Source organism: Rutidosis leptorrhynchoides, chromosome 6 (assembly GCF_046630445.1).
Source record: "Rutidosis leptorrhynchoides isolate AG116_Rl617_1_P2 chromosome 6, CSIRO_AGI_Rlap_v1, whole genome shotgun sequence".
Classification (NCBI taxonomy): Eukaryota; Viridiplantae; Streptophyta; class Magnoliopsida; order Asterales; family Asteraceae; genus Rutidosis; species Rutidosis leptorrhynchoides.
Window position 1 is genome coordinate 27,057,801 of NC_092338.1, and position 15,576 is coordinate 27,073,376.

General features: G+C 34.6%; 2 protein-coding genes and 1 long non-coding RNA gene across 3 annotated transcripts; 2 read left to right on the forward strand and 1 right to left on the reverse strand.

Moving 5' to 3' along the window:
• The first annotated feature begins 4,263 nt into the window (after positions 1-4,263).
• Positions 4,264-8,021, forward strand: LOC139853080 (uncharacterized). The gene is made up of 11 exons (XM_071842444.1): positions 4,264-4,577; positions 5,078-5,139; positions 5,302-5,441; positions 5,566-5,624; positions 5,830-5,853; positions 6,089-6,171; positions 6,262-6,326; positions 6,527-6,576; positions 6,890-6,991; positions 7,092-7,151; positions 7,579-8,021. Exons 1-11 carry the CDS (start codon positions 4,575-4,577, stop codon positions 7,699-7,701), a joined length of 771 nt encoding a protein of 256 aa, XP_071698545.1. The 5' UTR covers positions 4,264-4,574; the 3' UTR covers positions 7,702-8,021.
• Positions 8,022-8,392: 371 nt separating this feature from the next.
• On the forward strand, positions 8,393-9,121 carry LOC139852515 (uncharacterized). Its single transcript, XR_011761101.1, has 2 exons — positions 8,393-8,721; positions 8,786-9,121. It is a non-coding gene; the product is annotated as an uncharacterized lncRNA (long non-coding RNA).
• Positions 9,122-10,003: 882 nt separating this feature from the next.
• Positions 10,004-14,643, reverse strand: LOC139852514 (glyceraldehyde-3-phosphate dehydrogenase GAPCP2, chloroplastic-like). Its single transcript, XM_071841815.1, has 13 exons — positions 14,229-14,643; positions 14,076-14,149; positions 13,944-13,982; positions 13,726-13,826; positions 12,075-12,187; positions 11,893-11,992; positions 11,647-11,793; positions 11,482-11,542; positions 11,271-11,368; positions 11,045-11,187; positions 10,858-10,941; positions 10,676-10,765; positions 10,004-10,241 (listed from the first exon to the last, which is right to left on the reverse strand). Exons 1-13 carry the CDS (start codon positions 14,387-14,389, stop codon positions 10,187-10,189), a joined length of 1,266 nt encoding a protein of 421 aa, XP_071697916.1. The 5' UTR covers positions 14,390-14,643; the 3' UTR covers positions 10,004-10,186.
• Between the last annotated feature and the right edge of the window lie 933 nt (positions 14,644-15,576).

Genomic DNA, 15,576 nt, shown 5'->3' on the forward strand with positions numbered 1-15,576 from the left:
AATATGAGACAACGTCGCTGGGTAGAGTTGTTAAACGATTACGATTGTGAAATCCGTTACCACCCCGGAAAGGCTAATGTTGTAGCTGATGCCCTAAGTCGAAAAGAAAGAGTAAAACCTCTTAGGGTCCGAGCTTTGAATATTACAATTCGTACCGATCTCACAAAGCAAATTCAAGCAGCACAGTTAGAAGCTTTAAAAGAAGAAAATGAAAAAGGCGAAATGAGCAGAGGGTTAGAAAAACAGCTTGAGGTAAAAGCCGATGGAACCCTGTATTTTGCTGATAGGATATGGGTACCAAAATATGGTAATCTAAGGCAACTAGTACTAGATGAAGCACACAAAACGAGGTACTCAATTCACCCAGGAAACGGGAAAATGTACCACGATCTCAAGAAGTTTTATTGGTGGCCTAATATGAAGACAGAAATTGCTACTTATGTAAGCAAATGTTTGACGTGTGCAAAGGTCAAAGCTGAGCACCAAAAGCCGTCAGGATTACTGCAACAACCAGAAATTCCGCAGTGGAAATGGGAAAGAATAACCATGGATTTCATTACGAAATTGCCAAGGACTGCAAGTAGTCATGATACTATTTGGGTGATAGTCGATCGTCTAACTAAATCAGCTCACTTTCTACCAATAAAGGAGACAGACAGTATAGAGAAATTAGCACGCCTATATTTGAAGGAAGTAGTTTCCAGGCATGGTGTACCCATCTCTATCATATCTGATCGCGACACCCGATTCACATCACGTTTCTGGCAGTCATTACAAAAAGCATTGGGAACTCGATTAGATATGAGCACCGCTTATCACCCACAGACAGATGGTCAAAGTGAAAGAACAATACAAACATTGGAAGACATGTTACGGGCATGCGTGATTGACTTTGGAACCAGTTGGGATCGACACTTACCGTTGGCAGAATTTTCATACAATAACAGCTATCATACGAGCATCAACGCAGCGCCATTTGAAGCACTTTACGGTAGAAAGTGCAGATCTCCTATATGTTGGAGTGAAGTAGGAGAAAGACAACTTACTGGACCAGAAATTATTCACGAAACCACCGAAAAGATCATTCAAATACAACAGCGATTGAAAACGGCCATGAGTCGCCAAAAGAGTTATGCTGATGTAAGAAGAAAACCGCTAGAATTTCAAGTGGGCGACAAAGTCATGTTGAAAGTGTCACCCTGGAAAGGCGTTGTACGATTCGGTAAACGAGGAAAGCTAAGTCCTAGGTACGTAGGACCCTTTGAAATCACCGAAAGAATTGGAACAGTTGCTTATCGATTAAAGCTACCGCAAGAACTTAGTAGTGTTCACAACACATTTCACGTGTCAAATTTGAAGAAATGTTTAGCTGAAGAGGATGTCGTAATTCCTCTTGACGAAATACGAATCAATGATAAACTCCATTTTATCGAAGAACCTGTTGAAATCATGGACCGTGAGGTCAAACAATTAAAACAAAGCAAAATACCGATAGTTAGAGTTCGTTGGAACGCAAGACGAGGACCCGAGTTTACTTGGGAACGTGAAGATCAAATGAAGCAAAAGTATCCACATTTGTTCACTGATATCGCTCATGAAACAGGTACTACTCAAAATTTCGGGACGAAATTTTCTTTAACGGGGAGGTACTGTGATGACCCGAAAAATTTCGACTAATTTAAACCAATTCTCTTTATGATTTAATATTATGTAAATATACATATATGTATGTATATATATATATATATATATATATATATATATATATATATATATATATATATATATATATATTATAAGATGTACAAGTAAAAACGACTTTCCTACAGTAAAACATTAATTGCTACAGTAAAAATGACTTTCCTACAGTAAAACATTAACTGCTACAGTAAAAATGACTTTGCTACAGTAAAACACTATTTGCTACAGTAAAACCGTATTTTGCTACAGTGCTACAGTGAAAACGACTTTGCTACAGTGATTTGCTACAGTAAAACACTATTTGCTACAGTAACACTATTTGCTACAGTAAAACACTATTTGCTACAGTAAAACATTATTTGCTACAGTAAAATACTATTTGATGTCGACGAACTAGCAAACAGAAACAGAAAAGGCGGCCATGCGATCGCATGGCAAAAACACTGAAAACTCATGCGATCGCATGAGCTACAGTAAATCGAAAAGTAATATAAATACGCAGTTTGTTCGACGATGTTTTTCATATTTAACTTAATATTTATATTTATATTATAATTATAATTTTAAATTTAAGTTTAATAATAATAAGGTATATACGAGGGTGTTTTAATTCGGGTTTCAAACCGCTTTAAGCTAAGGAAATATTAGGTATTATTCGGGGTATTATTCTTGAATCCAAGGCCAACCATACAGTCATCTACCATCATTACGTCTACGCAATTTGCCTACAATATTGAATCGCAATATTGAACTGTGAGTTATAGTCTCCCTTTTTAAATACTTTAAATATTTTTGGGCTGAGAATACATGCAATTTATTTTAAACGCAATAAGACACAAGTACATACAAAATTCTACACTGAGTTAAACCGAAAATCCCTTAGCTTTGGTAACTAGTAGCTGCCAGTACATAGGATATGGACTGGTGGGCGCGAATAATTGTATATGGATCCATAGGGCTTGACATCCCCGTCCGAGCTAGAGCGCTAGCCTTTTAACGGACGTATGTTATTTGAGTTTAAGACACGTTGGTTTGCGCGTATTAAAACGAATGGGGTAATTATCACTATAGCGTTAAGTTTAGTTACCAGGGTGCTCTGTTACGTAGAATCTATTGATAAACTTTTGATGAAATCTTGTGGTCTATCTTTATATATGTTTATGACTCGAGCAATTAAACCTATAACTCACCAACATTCGTGTTGACTTTTTAGCATGTTTTATTCTCAGGTCCTTAGAATGCTTCCGCTGTGATGTGCTTGTTGCCTGCATGGAGTCTCTCATGCTTTGTACAAAGTTTATTGCATTCAAAATAAAACTGCGTTGTGTAATAAATAATTGGACTGTGATGTCAACCCGTAAATTAAAGACTTATGTATTTCGGGGTTTTGCTTATACCTAAGCACTTGCCCACATGTTTATAACTTTCTATGTTTAGAAAGTCACTTATTTTAATGAATGCAATATTTTATCAAAACGTATCATATAGAGGTCAAAACCTCACTGTGGAATCAATGATTAACGTGCCGCGTCAATAGCGATTTTGACGGGTCGTTACAGCTTGTTTGTTTGCCTCTGCGTAGGCTGTTTTTTTTTTTTTTTTGCTTGGCGTTTGGGCTTTTCATTCGCAGTTGTTCATAATTGCGTTGTATCATTTTCTTTTATTATTTTTAATAAAAGTTCATCGGAGTAATCCTTTCCAAAAAAAAAAAAATGACAATTATTGAAATGTGCAATAATTATATAAACGTTGATAGCATCTTTAAAGATTGTCGTTACAAAAATTTATCATTTACTAGTAAATCTTTATGTACGTCATCTTATACGAAAATACTACAAAAATACATACAACTCAAGTTACAATTACAAATTAGATAGATTTTACAAATTTACAAATATGATATAATAAATAATAAAATAAATTAATTTATTTATCCTATATACTGATTATAGTCCAAAATATGATCGTTTTTGCCATACCAAGTTTATCAAACCACAACCAACACCAACTTGCAAAACTTGCCCCTAAACTATGGTACAATCTATAACTTCTTCGGGGTATAACACGTAAATTATTATTTTATTAAAAAACTTTACTCAAATTTCACCCAAATTTTTAACGGGTCGTATTTTTTCACTCACCGCGAGTTAAATTTTTTCGACACCACCGTTCAACTCGAAATAATTTTACAAATACAACGCAACTAACTATATGCGAAACAGACGCATTTTAAAAAATGCTTAACATTTCAGGCTATCTTTCATATATATATATATATATATATATATATATATATATATATATACACACACACACAAATAATAAACAACCCAAACTAGTTACATTATATCGATGATTTCGTTCCCCTTTTAACGCGGTTTTTCTAGCACCATGCGTATCCAAACATATACCCACATCAACGCGTTTTAAACTCTGTAAATACATAACACTACGTTAAATATGAATATGTAACTCGAAAGGAACCGTCATTGCGGGCCCTATTTTACTAGTATAAATACAAAATGCAAATTAGTAGCAGAAGAAGATAAAAACACAAAACCCCGCTAAAGCAAACAAGTGTCTACGATGAATGAAAACATATGTATGTGAATATCCGGGTTTAGAAGGCATTCGGATCCAAACACCCGCTATCTGTAATCACTTCAAGCAGTGGATGCTTCTTGGGTAGCAGAAAACTTTCATAATTCAAATTAAGGGGAAAATTGGGGTTTCTACCAGCGGGAACCAATCGAGAATTGAGCCAATCGGAAGACCTAGGTTACGAAACCCTAGATTCGGTATATCTATTTCAGTGTATCAGCAGCCTTCTGTAGCTAGCTATTAATAACTAGGGTTTAACCAGCAATTTCAATATGGTAATTTATCGTCTACATATCTAGCATTCAGTTCATACCTTATAATTCTCTACTTGTGTTCGCTTTTTCTTGTTTTTAATTCGATGGCGTAAAGTTGTTCTTCACGATCGATAAATTGATTGTAATTGCAGTTTATGTATGTGTTTTTAGCTTAAATTGGTTTAGATTTAGATAAAGCCTTTAAAAAAAGAACTGGTTTAGATAAAGAGTTAACCTAATTAGGTTAGTTTTCAAGTGTAGAAGTAATTTGTCTGTTATCGAAGTTTATGCATAATGATGATTATGATGATGGAACAAGGTGAGTGTGTTTTAGCATTAGTAAATGGTCAAATGTTCTAATGTAAAATGAGTAAACGGGTAAGGTTTCTCACGTTCAGGCTACTCGGGAATGGGGAGTATTTTACTTGCTTGTGCTAATGTGTAGTTACTTAAGTGGGAAGCCACTTGTGCATATTTTTATAGATACAACGAATTCATTTTATGTTCACTGTTATTGACAGAACAAACTGGGAAGAGGAAACCGTGACAAGATTCAGCAGTTTATGACCATTACTGGAGCAAGGTCATCCACCCTTCTTATTTATCTGTTAACTTTGTTAAAAGCCTAGTAATGATACTTTTATCTGTTCAAAAGCTTGTTATCTTTCATTTGAGAATCTTGATTGCGTTTACAGTTTTTGTTGACTGATTAATTGTAGCTTGTACTTGTTTCATATGAACACAGTGAAAAGGTTGCTCTCCAAACACTGAAGACTAGCGATTGGCATCTTGATGGGGCGTTTGATATCTTCTATAGCCAGCCTGTTCCTAAATCATCATATACGGACACAAAACATATAGAGAAACTCTACAATAAATACAAAGGTAAGATTACTCATTATTATTGTTTTGTTAAGACATTGCTTATCTATGCATTTTGCATTAAATCGTTTTCATTTACAGAACTATATTATTAATGATTATTGAATCTGATTGTGTTGTCTTATAGATCCTTATGCTGATATGATTATGGCTGATGGTATTAGTAATCTCTGCAATGACCTTCAGGTAACTGAAGCACACATATGCTCAAACAAATAATCATTAAGGTTACTTGGGTTTTCTTATTTAATGTATAAACTACTCAGAATCTACACTGAGAACACATTATTTTCTGGTTGGAGATTATGACCATTAAGAAAATAAGGTTTTTGTTGATGTTTGATTGATGACGGAGTCTTTTGTATACTAATACCTGTTCTCTTTCTTGCAGGTGGATCCACAAGATATTGTTATGGTATGTCAAGATGTATATTTACATATTAAGTTTGGTTTTTTTATATTTTAAGTACATCGAAGGTCCAACTTCAAGTTTATTAAGCATTCCATAGATAAAACTAATATTTTGTTTTTGAAAAGAAAAATTATCTTCAAGTCTTCAAGGAATATTATAGTAAAGTTCTACACAGATGAAATCTATTAGCGGGCCTACAGGGTAAGTTTTGTGACAAATTTTGCTAATGCTGTTTCAGTTGGTTGTTTCATGGCACATGAAAGCTGCTACCATGTGTGAATTTTCAAAGCAGGAATTTGTTGGTGGCTTGCAGTCTCTTGGGTAAAGACAATTATTTACACCTTTTTTATGGTAAATATAAACTGATAAATTCTGAAATTTGAAATTTTTTTTAATCACTTTTCGTTACAGGGTAGATTCGCTGGAGAAATTTCGCGAAAAGATACCATTAATGCGGTCTGAGCTGAAAGATGATCGTAAGTATTAAGTATTATACCTTAGCATTTGCTATCATAATTTAAAAACTAGCTTAACTATAGTTGTTACTCTAAAGGTCATCTTTTTATTTGATGCATCTAGTATTCTAGTCCATGAACTTGAACCATTTTGATTCTATGAAAGAGCTGATACTGATTTACTGAAATTGGTTTTGTTGTATTTTATCTTATTTAATCAGAGAAGTTTAAGGAGATTTACATTTTTGCATTTGGCTGGGCAAAAGAAAAGGTACTTATGTGGCACAATTTTTTCTATTTACTTCATTTTCACAGTTGTCGTTACCTGCATCATTATTCATTACTATACTACTTTATTAGGTTTTAATGACAGTTAGTATGGTTAGTCTTATATAGTTATATTTTGTCAAAGCTACAGATGCTTGAGAAAAAACTATGGCTAGATATTTGATTATTTGTGTACTAGTTTATGTAATGAGTCTATCCATTCACATGCACATATGTATGTACATCCGTATGACCGTATGTATGTATTAATTAAGTAACGATTAAGCAGAAACTGTTAATATATTTTATGATTACAGGGTCAGAAATCTTTGGCATTGGATACAGCGATAGGAATGTGGCAATTGTTGTTCGAAGAAAAGCAGTGGCCATTGGTTGAGCATTGGTGCCAATTCTTACAGGTACCTTAAGACTTTCACCTTGATCGTTTTACTTATTTGTCTTGTGTTATAAGTTTCGGTTTATCAATTACTTTTGTTTTTCATTATTTTTCCATTTCAGGCACGGCATAATAAGGCTATTTCTCGAGACACTTGGTCTCAACTACTGGAATTTGCAAGAGTAAGATACAAGCCCTCATTTCAAGCATACTTGCATCAAATTTGTTCACCTAGGTTTTATGCATAAGATATACACTTTAAGCTACTACTTAAACCTGTTTGATCCGTTTTTCTTAAAAAAAAAAAAAAAAAAAAACTTCTTACTCGTTTGACTTGTATCCTTGTAAGTACAAATTTTTTAACTCCGTTTAAGGTCAAATGTAAAACCCAAAATACCTATATACATGTTTGTTCATTTTGTAACTTAAATGTATTTTAATCTGCCATCATGAAATACATGGTATCGTAATGAGGATAACAAACGAGACCATATGCATGATTTTTGGAAACCATAATTTCAATATGTTTGAGGCTTAGGTGGTCTATGCAGAATCTTATCGCTTGTTCGTTCTCCATTAAACTTGATGTTTCTACTAACCTATATGCAGATTGTGGATCCTACCCTATCAAACTACGATGCTGAAGGTGCTTGGCCATATCTTATTGATGAATTTGTAGAGTACCTGACAGAGAACGGCATAATTCAACAAAAGCCCCGTGTGCTTGATTAAGTTGGCTTTATTTAATTGAATATTGGGGTCACAAATTGTAGCAGTCTGCAAAAACAGGTTAAATGATTCGGATGATTTCTATTTCGTCTGGTGTTTTGTTCTATTTGCTTTGACCAATTAAGTTCCACATAGGTCCATCATTTAAGAAACACGATATTATATTATATTTGCTAAATTAAAGAAAAATAGAATGGTTCATTGTTAATGAACGTTAAGCGGTGGTGTCTTATGTGAATTGCATAAGTAACTTATCTGGTACTCTTGTTGGAACACCTGTAATTTACAATGTTTGTGGAATCTGTCTCTTTGGAGTTTTGTTTTGGGATTCTTCTTTTCGATTTTTCTCTTGCACTTTAGTTATCCCTAAATGACAAGGTCTATGGCATTTGTTCATTAGATGAGGATTGGTTAATAATATGAATTTCAAATTTATTTTCAGTTGCATGCACATTTGGGGGTTTATTTGACTGGCAGAAATAATTAAAAAATACTGACCTCTACTCCATTATTACATGTTAAAACCTTATACAACATTAAATAGAAACTTAAATTTTCTAGTTTTTATTTTCAAAAATAAGAAAGTAATTTGGCAAAAAAGTTTTAATTACAAGATAATGTTTAAAACAATTGGAAGAAATCACATTCCTCACAAATGGTCCATTCCTATGGACCACACAAAACAGACAACTCTTTTATCCAATTGAATGTTGCTTATCTAATTGGAAAATTAGATACTACATAGATAGATAGATATACCTGGAATCACCAATGAAATCATCGGAGACAATATCTTCATCAGTGTACCCAAGGATTCCTTGCAGGGAAACCTCGGAAGCATACCTCGAATAACATGAAAAACCATTCATATTAATTACATTACAATCAACTTAAAATGGTTAAAAAGAAGGAAAAATCTTTAGAGGCTTACTTCACTGCAGCTTTTAACATCTTAACACGAAGCTTTCTTCTCAAGTCGACAAGTTAAAATCTCTGTTGGCAGGCACTCTGAAGGCCATATCGGTAAGTTTTTCATTTAGTTCTGGTAACACCTTCCCTAGAGCCTGAATTTTTACATAAGTCATAGCCTCATAGGTGGACATCCTTCAAGTGTAAATGAGCATTAAGCAGTAAAATTTAAGGTCCTGAATTACATAGAAAAGTTTATCTTAAAACCAACCGCAACCGGAGCTCAGACAGATTGATGGGAAGATTGAAGAACAGCGGATGGGTTGGTGGGTTTACGAAGAGATGAAATGGCCATGAATGAATGAGTTGGTTTGTAGTGGTAAAATGGTAGATCACCTTGCCACTGCAATTAGGTTCTCATGTCATTTATTTATTTTTTTTTTTTTTTTCAGTTTTCATGATGGACAATTGTAGTAACCATTTCAACATATAGTCCAGCAGTTAGGTTCTCATATTTTCACAAGAGATCTCAAGTTTAGAATGGTCAAAAAATTATCATAAACGGTAATAATGAACTCAATTAGATGGTATATAGATGATAAAAAATTTCTAAATCCCCAAATAGATTAGAAAAACTTTTCAAAAGAAATGTACAGTTATAGTAACTAGGCAGTCTAGGCTTATTTAATCATATTGAACCATTAGCTTATGGTGTTTCTATTCTTATAATGGTGTTGGTTACATCATCTTCAAATTGGCCAAAAGCCAACCAATTGGAGAAAACTAGTTTTCGAACCCTCGCTTCGCGCTGGGGGTTCGATTTTTAATGTATTTTATTGTGTTTAGTTACGGAGCCTGCGAGTGAAAAATCAACATATATGAAAAGTACCCTAAATATTTAGCGTTTTTTTAAAAGTGTCCGTTTTGCGTGTAGTTAGTGACATTGTGTTCATAAAATTATTTCGAGTTTAAGGATGGTGTCGGAAAAATTTAACTCGTTGCGAGCGAGAAGATATGACCTGTTGAATATTTGAGTGGAGTTTATTTAAGATATTTTATGAAAATTTTGATTTGACTCTTTAACCCCCTGTTTTGGGGGCCAATTTTAACTTTTGAACAAAGTGTAAGGGCTTTTGTGGTGATACTTGAAAGAAAGCAAAAAAAAAAAAAACACAAAAAAGTGAAAAGACAAAAATACCCCTGGTTCTATTCGTAACTGTTGTGTAATAGTTAATATGGTAATACTGAGTACTGACCATATCAAATTCATGATCAAATAACACATCTTAACAGCATTGATGGTGAGAATGATTGTATAGTTTAAGAGTAAGAACATCAAATGCATACCATGAACTTCAAGTTTGGTCAAAAATAGAAAAAAGATGGCACACTGTGCCAAAATAATCATTTGATTCATTATTTCCCAAGCTGGTATCATGTTTTACAAGGCAATAACAACTGACATTGGTTTGGTTCAAACATTAAATCATTGGTTCAATTCTACACTTTCTACAAATATGGCCCAAGAAAAAAACTCAAATTCATGTTGTCCTTCAGACAATCACAGTGACATACTCTTTCAGTTGGTTGCTGCCACCAACGCCATATGCTCTATCAGGTCCAACACCCGGTTGCTGCACACAATCAATTTAACACAATCGTTTAATAACCCACACTAGATGTGCCATAATGGACAGGCCAAGCAGATTGAGGAACGGGTCAAGATAAAAATCATAGCCAAACCCAAATAGGTCATGTTGGGCTTGCCAAGCTACACCTTTAAGTTCATATCGTGTTTTAATTTTTTAAAATAATCAATGTATTGGAGACGATAAAATTGATTTGGTCAAAATAACAACTTTTGTTTTTCTAATATAACGATTTAGGAATGAAAGAAGAAACTTGGCGACTTTCAACTCATTGTACCCACCAGGGCAACCCAGATCGACCCATTTTTAAACAAATGGGGCATAATTGACCCATTTAACCAACCCTATGGCAGCCACAAGGGCTCAAATCAGACACTCTCCAAGAACAGGGGAATAAACAAGAGGGATGTATTATGTACCTGTAACCCCACTCATTGTCGTACCACGATACCAGTTTCACAAATGATGCACTTAGCCCTATCCCGGCTTTTGCATCAAAAATACTTGACCTGGGAAAACCAAGTTACATATCAGGAAAAAAATCACCACATGTTATTTGTAAATAAATTCAAATGTGTATAAAAAAATCAAGTTTAAGGACCTGGAATCGCCAACAAAATCATTGGAGACAACATCCTCATCAGTGTACCCAAGGATTCCCTGCATGGGACCCTCAGAGGCATACCTTCAATGAAATTATAAACCATATTAATCTTCAAATTATATATATGATAATGATAATGATAATGATAATGATAAATAGGATGGATAGATATAAGATAACATACTTTATTGCAGCTTTAACATCTTCATAAGAAGCACTCTTCTCAAGTCGACAAGTTAAATCCACAACAGACACATTTGCTGTTGGGACCCTAAAGGCCATACCAGTGAGTTTCCCATTTAGTTCCGGCAACACCTTCCCGACAGCCTGAGATAGTAACACGAACAATAAATATTTTAGGCAATCTAAGCATGTGTTTAAAAAAATCATAAGTTTGAAGACTCGTGTACCTTGGCAGCACCAGTCGAACTAGGGATAATGTTTTGTGCAGCACCACGACCACCACGCCAATCCTTCATTGATGGTCCATCAACAGTTTTTTGAGTAGCTGAACAATACAGACAAAACAATATAATCATAATCACAATTGAAATGTAAAGAACAGAAAACGAGGTTTAAAGGTTAGACACATTCATATACAAAATATAAAGGTAGACAGACCTGTGGTTGCATGCACCGTTGTCATCAAACCTTCAACAATACCAAACTCCTCATGAACCACCTACATTGATATAGATATATTGCTCTATTTAGCATAAGAAAACGAGACCACTATGTGCAAAAAAAATGATAATAATTATAATAATAAAAAAAAAAATTAGATACCTTGGCCAAAGGAGCCAGGCAGTTAGTGGTACAGCTGGCGTTGGATACAATATCCATGTTTGGCTTGTATGTGGTCTCGTTTACGCCAACAACAAACATGGGTGCATCAGCTGATGGAGCTGAAATAACCACCTTTTTGGTGCCACCCTACATAACATCGCAACCAACTAATAAGATCAATTTAGGACTTTAGAACTATTTTATTTTCAAATAGAACTTTTAGTAAACCTGAAGCATGTGTTGTACCTTTTTGTGTGCTGAAGCTGTATCAAGTGTTGTAAAAACCCCTGAAGATTCAACAACATATTCAGCTCCAGAATCACCCCAAGGAATTGTTGACGGGTCTCTGAGAACAAATGAATTTGATTTTTAGAATAAAATAAACAAAATTGTAAATGCTATTTACTGACAAAAGACCATCTAAATACCTTTGACTAGTCACTTTAATTTGCTTTCCGTTAATTTCCAGAGTGGATTCATCAACAACATTGATGGTTCCTTTAAACAAACCATGAGTAGAATCATACTTCAACATGTAAGCCTGAAAAACAGAAATCGTCTCATATGTTATCTATCAAATACGTTGGTGTAAACTAAACCCATTGATAACAACCCAAACACAATAAAATACATCCACGTAATCCATTTCAGATTACTGCTTGGCCAACTTGAGTCATAAAAAAGTTTTACGGGTTGAAATAGCGTGCCCAGTTATAACTATATAGGTCCAATCAAACAAGTTCAAACGGCTTTGAAATAGACTCAATTGGTTGGTTGTTTAATGAGGATATGGCTGAAGTTGTAGACTATACCTGGCAAACCAACCTAACACGATAAAAAGATCCAAAATAACCCATTTTGTTCAGTTGCTTTGGCCTAGCGGCATGGAAAGTATACTTTAACTAAGAGGTTGTGGGTTCAAGCAGAGTGAAAGAATAAGTGGAGTGAACATGTTCTCAGGATTCAAATTGTTTTTCAAAGGATATTGTTGTTGTTGTTCAATTTTTGAGGGGTAGCATACACGTTTGTTAGTTGTTGTTTAATGTTCACTGTTTCAAGTAGTTGATTCCTCAATGTATAATTGGAAATTTGTACCCTTCATTTCACTGTAATTCCATTAGCTCCGCTAGCTCCAGAACAATATATTTCTATTTTCGCCAAAGAAAAGAAAGAGGTTGTGGGTTCAAGTCTCACTTGAAGTAGCGGGTGTATATATTTATCGAGATTGTATATAGTGTGCGGTTTAGGTTGTAGGCTTGTCGTTCTTAAAAAGAAAGATTGCAATGAAAATGCATATTGTGAGAACGAGTGTGCAATTTATACAACTTTATGACCCACCATTCAAGTATACTCGTCACACCACCATGACAAAAGTTTTTTTAGACATGAAAACCCAATGAAATCCTTTGCTATTTCTATTTCTATATGTATGTTTGTAACCCTTTTTTTTAGAACAGCGAATTTGGGATCACCCGAGGGGACTTAACCACCCGTTGCGATCATCTCCCGTTTCGACTATGCCGATGCAGTGATATTAACCCGCCCCCTATCGCTGCCCGGGAGGAAACCTTGAACCGATCCAAGGGCACGGCCAAGTAAAACCCCCCTCCCCTTTACCCCCCAACACAATGTGGGAAAGGTGCCATGGGTGGATCCTTACGTGGCAGGGATAGAATTGCATTAATTGTTGCCCTGGAGTGGAGTCGAACTCCTGACCTCAAGTGTGTTAGAGGCAGGCCACTGCCACTCAAGTACAACTGCAATCCTTGTATGTTTGTAACCCTAATAAATGGTTAGTACTTACTACTTCAAATTTGCACGTTCCGCAAACCCAATCATGGTCAACAACGAACTTTACTAAACATAATGTACACGCTTCATAACAACCTAAAATTCTAAGTTTCTAACCGTATAATATATCCTATAATTGTGTGTTCAGTTGCATAATATCTAAAAGCCGGAGTTGGTCCCCCATATAAGGTTGACTTAAGAAAAGGTTACAAATTACAACATTAGACTAACCAAAATAGGTCATCAAGCCGACCCAAAACATACTTACAATGGACCTCAAATCCTTACCATATAATCGGAATTAATAAAAGGATCGTTGACCGCAACAACCTCAATATCATCTCTAAATGATGCTATTCTCAACACCAACCTTCCAATTCTTCCAAAACCTACAGAATTCAAAGTTCAACAATTATTCATTTCAATCACAAGACCACCCTAATAATTATATTATAATTATATCATAATCATAATAACATTAACATGATATTAATAAGAACTCATACCATTGATTCCGACCTTGGTCTTCCCTCCAGATCCGGATTCTATTCAAAATTCAAGCAGACCCCATTTAACATAATATTCATAAAGAAAAAAAAGTTGGGGAATTTTATCAAACAGTTGGAAGGCATGTTTACTTGCAATAGTTGGCGGCGTCTGAGTAGCAGTAGCTTTGATTGGATTGATGCATCGTGCGTGCGATTTAGTCGCTCTGCAAGGTTAAAAATATAACTAAACAATACAAAATGATTTTTCAGAATATAAATTTAAAAGAAAAAAAAAAACTCAACTGTAGAGACAAACATTCTCCTGCAGCAGCAGTAGCAAATAAGGTAGATTGGCGCTTTAAGGATGATCGATTAGCAGTGAATGATGAAGGTGATGAGATTGGTTGACGTGATTCAAGAAGAGGTGGTAGGTTTGTTGATCTAAGAATTGAGGAGAAAGCCATGAATAATTATGGTTTTTGGTAGATCAAAAACCCTTGAGAGGATGATAGAAATGTTTATTTTTAGAGATATAAAAATAAAAAGGTGGCCCTATTTTTTGTTTGTTGAGTATTTAAATGATTGAAGATTGAAGTTGGCGGATATTTCAATGGAATAGAAGGTAGGTGGTAGGTAATATGCTGTTTGCGAACGACGGTGGTTTGTGGTGGTGGAAAATGTGGGAATGTCGTTTGCCGGATATGTAGCCGGAAAAGGGTCTTTGTTTCCTATGTGAAATGTGTCGTTTGTTTGAATGCTCTCGACTTAAACCCTCGTAAAGATCGCCCATTGTTTCTTATTTTTTTCAACAATTTAATTTGAAAAATAAAAATAAATAAACACTCCAATTTAGTAAATTAACCGGTTATCGAACCCTCGCTTCGTGCCGGAGGTTCGGTTTTCAATGTATTTTATTGCGTTTAGTAACATTATTTTGTGGCTAACGATGATGTCGTTGAAGCGCAACTCGAGTCGAACTAAAAGGTATAACCCGTGAGAGATTTAAATGTTATTTTAAATTAACAATATATGTGCATCTCCGCGTTTCGCTATGGAATTGTCGACTTTTAAAATTTTAACGCAAAATCAATGTGTATGAAAAGTACCCCAAATATTTAACGTTTTTTAAAAAGCGTCCGTTTTGCGTATAGCTAGTGACAGTGTGTTCCTAAAATTATTTCGAGTTTAACGATGGTGTCGAAAAAATTTAACTCGTTGCGAGCGAGAAGATATGACCCGTTGAATATTTGGGTGGAGTTTATTTAAGATTTTTTATGAAAATGATTATTTGACACTTTTCCCCCTGTTTGGGGGGTCGATTTGAATTTTTCAAAAAAGTGTGAGGGGCTTTGTTGGTAAAATAAAATTTAGTTAAAATTTAAAAAAAGGTGAAAAGTCGAAAATGCCCCTGATTACTATTCATAACTTTTGTCTATTAGTTAATTTGTGAATTTAGTATTTGCGCTAAAATCATACAATAAAAGCCTTATTATATTTAAGATTACTAGTTAAAGACCCGCGATTTCGCGGATTTTATGAAATAATGATACTTAAGACAACATTCAACCATGATAACGCAAATAACTATAGAATATTTAAAAAGTTCGAAATTGTAAAAATATAAGCAAAAAATACTTGTTTAAACTTCAAA

Coding starts and splice junctions, on each gene's coding strand:
- LOC139853080 (XM_071842444.1), top strand. Junction 5,442..5,565: donor ACTCTACAATAAATACAAAG/GTAAGATTACTC, acceptor GTTGTCTTATAG/ATCCTTATGCTGATATGATT. Junction 5,854..6,088: donor ATCCACAAGATATTGTTATG/GTATGTCAAGAT, acceptor ATGCTGTTTCAG/TTGGTTGTTTCATGGCACAT.
- LOC139852514 (XM_071841815.1), bottom strand. CDS start 14,389: ATGGCTTTCTCCTCAATTCTTAGATCAACAAACCTACCACCTCTTCTT. Junction 13,827..13,943: donor GACCAAGGTCGGAATCAATG/GTATGAGTTCTT, acceptor TGAATTCTGTAG/GTTTTGGAAGAATTGGAAGG. Junction 11,369..11,481: donor AACGGTGCATGCAACCACAG/GTCTGTCTACCT, acceptor TGTATTGTTCAG/CTACTCAAAAAACTGTTGAT.